The 6,326-nt window shown below is 51.1% G+C and overlaps 1 protein-coding gene across 2 annotated transcripts in view; it reads right to left on the bottom strand.

Moving 5' to 3' along the window:
- Positions 1-595: 595 nt before the first annotated feature.
- LOC135822642 (rabphilin-1-like) overlaps positions 596-6,326 on the bottom strand; it is a 32,625-nt gene continuing 26,894 nt past the window's right edge. Inside the window, exons 19-20 of one of the 2 annotated variants that reach the window (XR_010554527.1) lie at positions 5,338-6,141; positions 596-1,029 (exon numbers count right to left, since the gene is read on the bottom strand). Coding sequence is in view for 1 of the 2 variants with exons in the window: in XM_065335449.1 (XP_065191521.1) it covers positions 6,014-6,141 (128 nt within the window). In the remaining variant the exon portion in view is untranslated. Of the gene's footprint in view, positions 1,030-5,109; positions 6,142-6,326 lie in introns of those variants that run through there. The other variant, XM_065335449.1, reaches the window with a different exon arrangement.

The raw sequence follows: 6,326 nt of genomic DNA, 5'->3' as shown, positions 1-6,326 counted from the left end.
CGCAGTAACTAGTTGTTTCATCGCTATAGCGAGGACGACGCCAATCGGTAAACTCTCGCTCACAGCCATCACCAGCCTCTCAAAACCATCACTTGGCATCCCCCAGAGATGTCGGAGAAAGCCTGTACATATGCTACCAGTGAGTAGGTACTAGGTAGATCTACTACTACTAGGTGGATCTACTACTACTAGGTGGATCTACTAGGTATAGCCTATAGTATAGGTGCACAGTGGAGGAGTATGACCTGTCAGTACATGTAGTGTGGAAATGGAGATGTACGAGATGTGTTGCCCACAACAACATACATGCTTGCACAGTAAAACCTGACAAGGCGACCACTCGGATAAGGCGACCACCTGTTAAAGAACACCACTGGAACCAGGACCAAGGGATGCTATTTCCAGTCAATTGACCCTGGATAAGGAGACCACCTAGTAACAGAGCGACCACATCTTGAAGGTCCCTTGAGCGGTCGTCTTAGACAGGTTTCACTGTACTTGATCAGGAAGTTGGTTGCTCCCACACTGGAGCTCGTGCTTTTTCCCGCCGACCTGACAGGACACTCGACTCGCTGCCACTATTCCAACTTTTGAGTGTAGAAAAAAGGAAAAGAATAATTCGCAAAGACGGCTTACCAATTGCTATGCAATTGTGTTGAGAAAGGATATACATGATATTCGATATCAGATTCTGATGAAATCATACAATTACAAAGAGGATGATTGACGATGTGCACACGAGGTCATGGGGAGAACCATACAGAATCTGGGCAATGCATAGAAACTGATTGAAAAGCAAAGAGGAAATACCAGGACAGCTTCGAAGGGATAGAAGAATGTCGAAACTGAGCTTTGCCGAGGAGCGCCTGCAGCTACGTACTAATAATCGCAGACCTCCTGCATAATGGGATTTTGAGAAAAGACACTTTAAAAGCTTGGTAATAGTCCTGTTCACACACGCACACGCACACACACATACGCACGCATGTACACACACACACACACACACACACACACACACACACACTACTACTACTACTACTATAGCATGACTGCCCATTGGGCAATGTCACCCCCGGAGGGGGCCAGAGTTTGGAGTGCACCGTCATTGGCAGGACTTCTGGTGCCTCGTCAAATCTTGCTGTCGTCGGAAACGTTTCGGGCAATGCATGCAGATCAGCGGCAGTGATTCCCTATCGGCTGCAGCAAGACGTTTTCCACGGTTGCAGTTATGGCGGTTAAAACCAGCCCGGGACTTGAAGCAGCGATTGCAGCGTTGACAATGCTGGAAGCAGCAACTAGCGAGAGACGCCGTCAATGCCGTATCTGCATGTTCAGGGAGTGCAGGCTGGCAGCGATGAACTGCAAGCCCACCCTTACTACGGAACCATCGGCAGCAACTGACGCACTGTGCTGAACCACGCTGTTGGTGGACGGGAAATTGGCGCTCAGCCAAACACTTGTGCCGTGCCTTGTCTTGAGGACGAGAGAAAGCCCGGTTGCAAGATGAGCAGAGTACGGATTTCTCTACTGCCCGAGGAGGCTGAAAAACCAGAACCTGCTCTCGCCAAGCTGACCGGTCTTGTGCGCAATCAAACCAGTTTGGAATGGACTTCGTGTCAGTAGCCACAACGTCTCTCCACCTACGCCTGGGACCGCAGAAGGGGCGCGCAGCCAACAAACGACCAAACAACAGCTGCAATGGGACACGGTCCTCCGACATCCGAGCCACATGACCAAGCCACTCTAAACGACGATGGCGCATCTTAACAGAGAGTGGCACTGGGTCACCCCAGTGACGACGTAACTGCGCAGACGTGATGCGATCGGATTGCTGCTGACTGCGAGGGATGGCTAATATTGTGCGGATGCAGCGATGATGAAAGGCATCCAAACGTCTACTATCAGCTTTCAAGGGCGTCCAGCACTCACTGCCGTACAGCAAAATGGACAAGACACAGGCCACGTATAGCTTTCGCTTACTGACTAATGACAGCGAGCGATCCGACAAGACTGGAAGAAGAGCTCCAAAGGCTTTGGAAGCCTCAGCTATGCGGCGACTGACGTCAGTAGAGGAGCGGGCATCCGGTGTCACGACGGACCCCAGATAAATGAAGGATGGAACGTGCTCCACAGTATCACCGTTGACGTTCATATCGGCTCTATCAGGCATGTTGACTTGGCTACCTGCCACGAGAAATTTCGTTTTAGCAGCGTTGACGCAGAGGCCAAAGGAAGAGGCAACCGTGCAGAATGTTTCAAGGCACTTCTCAGCACCAGGGCGGTCTTCAGCGAGCAAGACCGCGTCATCTGCGTACTCAATGTCGTTGATGATTGCGGCAGTAGACTGGCGAGCGGGCTTTGAGAAAAGGTTGCCATTGATGCTAAATTGGATGGGGATGCCAGGTGGATGGTCGCTGTCCTGCATCATTTGTGCCCACCGCTCAAGCACAACACCGAAGTACAGATTAAAAAGTACTGGGGCCATCACACAGCCTTGACGGAGGCCATTGTTGACCGCAAACGGCTCGGTAGTGCTGGCACCGACGCGCACAGCTGCCTGCATGCTCTCGTGGAACGATTGGATTAGATTGAGGAGCCCTTCAGGAATGCCTAGCCTCCCCAATGCTAGCCAGAGTGCTTGGCGTGGTACGGAATCATATGCTTTCTTCAGGTCTACGAAGACACAGAACAGCTTCTGACGGTGCTCGTACGATTTCTCGATGAGCTGGCGAATGGAAAAGATGGCATCAGCGCAGCCGCGACCAGGGCGAAAGCCACACTGGGATTCTGGAAGTTCTTGTTCCGCGACAAGTTGGAGACGGTCCTGAATGAGACGGCCACAAACCTTGCCAGCGACATCTAGGAGGGCAATGCCGCGCCAGTTGTTGCAGTTGGTCAAGTCACCCTTTTTGGGAATCGGGACGAGTTGGGCATCCCGCCAATCCTGGGGAACCGTTCCGTTGGTCCATGCAGTGTGAATAACATCAAGCAGAGCCTCAAGCAATGGTGTACCACCAGCTTTAAGCAGTTCAGGTGCAATTCCAGATGAGCCAGGAGCCTTGCAATTAGCCAGCTGGCGTATAGCCATAGTGAGGTCCTCTAGCGAGGGAAGTTGGCCGAGTGACTCATCAACTTCACGCTGCTCAATGTGGTCAAAGATGGTAGCATCGAAGGTGCTGCGAACGTTCAATAGACGGGCAAAATGCTGCAGCCAGCATTTCTCTTGCCCCTCCTGGGAGCTACAGATAACTCCGTCACTGCCACGGATGGATGGGATGGAGATAGGTGATAATCCCGAATAGCACTTCTGTATATCACGGATTGCAGACCATGCGTGCTTGCCACTAAACCGACTTGACTCAACCACATTAGCTTTACGTCCAATCCACTCACTCTTTGCGTTACGCACGGCAGTTCTGCACTTGCCACGAGCCTCGACAAAGCGACGCCTGTCAGCGTCAGAACCAGAGGCGAGCCATTTGCGATGTAAGGCATTGCGGCTATCCAGCATAGGTGCAAGAACATCAGCACACGCTTCAAACCAATCAGGCTGGCGACGACGTGGACGGCCAAGATGCTTCTCAGCGCTGGTGACGATAGCAGATTTGACGGCAGACCATTTGTCCTCAACGCAGCCATCATGATTCCAGGATCGTAACTCTGACGCAACAGACGTCGCATATTGTTCACGAGTTTTACAGGTTGCAGCTCTCTGCGCTTCCGTCATGCAGGAGTGTTTGACAAGTTGTTGCACATCAAACTTGACAGGTCTTTTTGCACGCTTGTGGCAAGCAGATGAGCGGATGCGGTATGTGAGACACACAAGGTTGTGATCTGTACTACACTCAGCTCCCCTGATGACATGGCAATCCATGCAGTTGGACAGGTCTTGTTCCCGGACCATAGGGCTTGAAAGTGATGACGTCAAAAACGGCCTGGGAGTAGTAAATTGACATCAGATTTCTATTTTGGATCCACTAAGGTGTGACTTTGCTATTGCCTCAGTATGTGGGTGCATAGCAACCCACTCATGTCGTATGCAGGTGCAACTTTTGCTTCGCCACCAGTTGTCACCCCGCCCCCACTAGCCGAATCAGTCAGTTTCACTGGCAACATCACCTTGCTGTGAGTGAGACCGCTTGAAATGTGCTTGGATCCATACAAAAACTGGATCCAGGTGGATCCAGTTTTCGAATTTTTCAAATTGTTGCTATGCCATTGCTATGGAGTGACGTAGCACTTTCAAGCCCTATTGCATAGTCGATGCAGTGCCACCGCTTCGAGCGGGGATGTTGCCAGGTACACTTGTGGATGTTACGTTTCATGAACCAGGTGTTGCACACAGTAAGGCTGTTGCACGCTAAAAACTGGAGAAGCTCAGCGCCAGCCTCATTGACAGTGCCAACACCATGTGGGCCACGTGTTCCATACCAGCCATCGTCACAGATTTCAGCTCCAACTCTAGCGTTGACTTGAAGTCTCCCAAGATTATCAAGGAGTCCTGGGTGGGTACGGACAGAATAACTTCCTGAAGAGAGTCAAAGAAATCGTTCTTTGCATCGCGACTGGACCGGAAAGTCGGTGCGTAGCACACCACGACGTGGACCCAAATGTCACCGAACTTTAGCTTGCAGCGTGCGACACGCGATGAGACAGCAGACCACTGATTTCCCCCTGCTACGAACGCTTGCTGTGCGCGTCCGCGTAGTACGACTCCAACTCCTTCGCCTCGTTTGAAATCGTCCGTTGGGATGGCGCGACCTGACGTGAGAACAATTGCATCCTCGACACGGAATATATCTTTACCAAACCACTTCGACTCCTGGAATCCAGCCACTTCTATTTCGTACCGACGAAGTTCACTGACAACGATGTTGATTTTCTTGTCTTCCACGACGCGCTTTCCACGAGCAGCAGTTGAAACCGGGCCATCGATGTTCACTAAAGTCCTGACGTTCCACGAAGCAAATTTGACAAGAGCACCAGCTGGGCGCCTCCGACGGGTGCCTCCAAACTCTGGCTGCTTTGAAGCTGAAACTCTACACATCCGAGGGGTAGCTAGCCCACTGCGGATGGAGGACTACGGACGACGCGACAGTGACAATATCAAATTCAAATAATTGTCCTGTAAGTCACGTCGTTGGATCCGCTGCCCTAAATTCAAAAGGTCTACACTTGACACGCCAGGGGCTCTCCTAGCAAGCTAGGAGAGCCCTGAGTGTACCTACGCTGCTTCGGAGGCTCTAACTAGTCTCAGCAAATAGAAAAATTCCGGAGCTAGAAAAATTCAAACTGTCCCCCAAGAAGACAGTCCACACACACACACACACTCACACACACACACACATGCGCACGTACATGTGTATGTGCGCACGTGCACACACACGCACACACACGCAGACACACACACATACGAGTGCATGTGTGCACGTGCATACACACACAGACACACACACAGACACATACGTGCGCATGTGCACGTGCACACACAGACGCACACATACACACATGCACACACACACGCAATCGCATGACGAAACTCTCAACGCGTCATGGGCAGCATTTTGGCTAGTGCTAATGTCGGGCACCTGGCGTGGTTAAGGAGGAACGTAGGAGAAAATGAGAAGAAGAAAAAACATTCCATTATCCAACACTGCAGCAGACTGCACTATTCTCAAACTGCAACGTTGCCATAAATTCCCACAGCCAAGGAGCAAAGAGAAGACAAGCGTTCTGTTGAAAGTCTGGCCGGGGAAGTACCTTCCACTGCAGATTAACAGAACAATAAAATAATAATGTTATGGCAGCCATGAGCATGACCTGTGCTGAACGTTTCCACCAAAGTCTACACTAGCGTCCATTGCCCACAGATGGCTGTGCAGTCATACCAACAAGAAGTAGAGATGTACCGACACCAGTGCCTCAATCAGTCCAGCGTGCGTAGCACTATCAGAGAGACTGCCTCAATGCCTCAATTCAGCTGCCAGATGTCTCCTTGGCGACAAGCCGCTCAGGGAAACTTTCTCCTCTCGGCGACCATCGTGTGCCACATGGTATGAAGACAGTTCGGCACGGTTACGGCATCCATGAAGTGCTTCACGTAAGTACCACTCTCCTTCTCGCTGAGATAGACTGCGCCTAGACATGCATACACACATAGACATACACACAGACCATGTATACACATGTACACATGCACACACACACACACACATGCACACACACACACACACACATGCACACACACACACACACACACACACACACACACACACACACACACACGACAGGATGACACACACATGCGTGCACACAAGTTTAAC

This window comes from Sycon ciliatum, chromosome 8 (genome assembly GCF_964019385.1).
Source record: "Sycon ciliatum chromosome 8, ocSycCili1.1, whole genome shotgun sequence".
In the NCBI taxonomy this organism is placed as follows: Eukaryota; Metazoa; Porifera; class Calcarea; order Leucosolenida; family Sycettidae; genus Sycon; species Sycon ciliatum.
The sequence above is the reverse complement of the archived record's forward strand: the minus strand, read 5'-3'. Positions and strand labels throughout refer to the sequence as shown.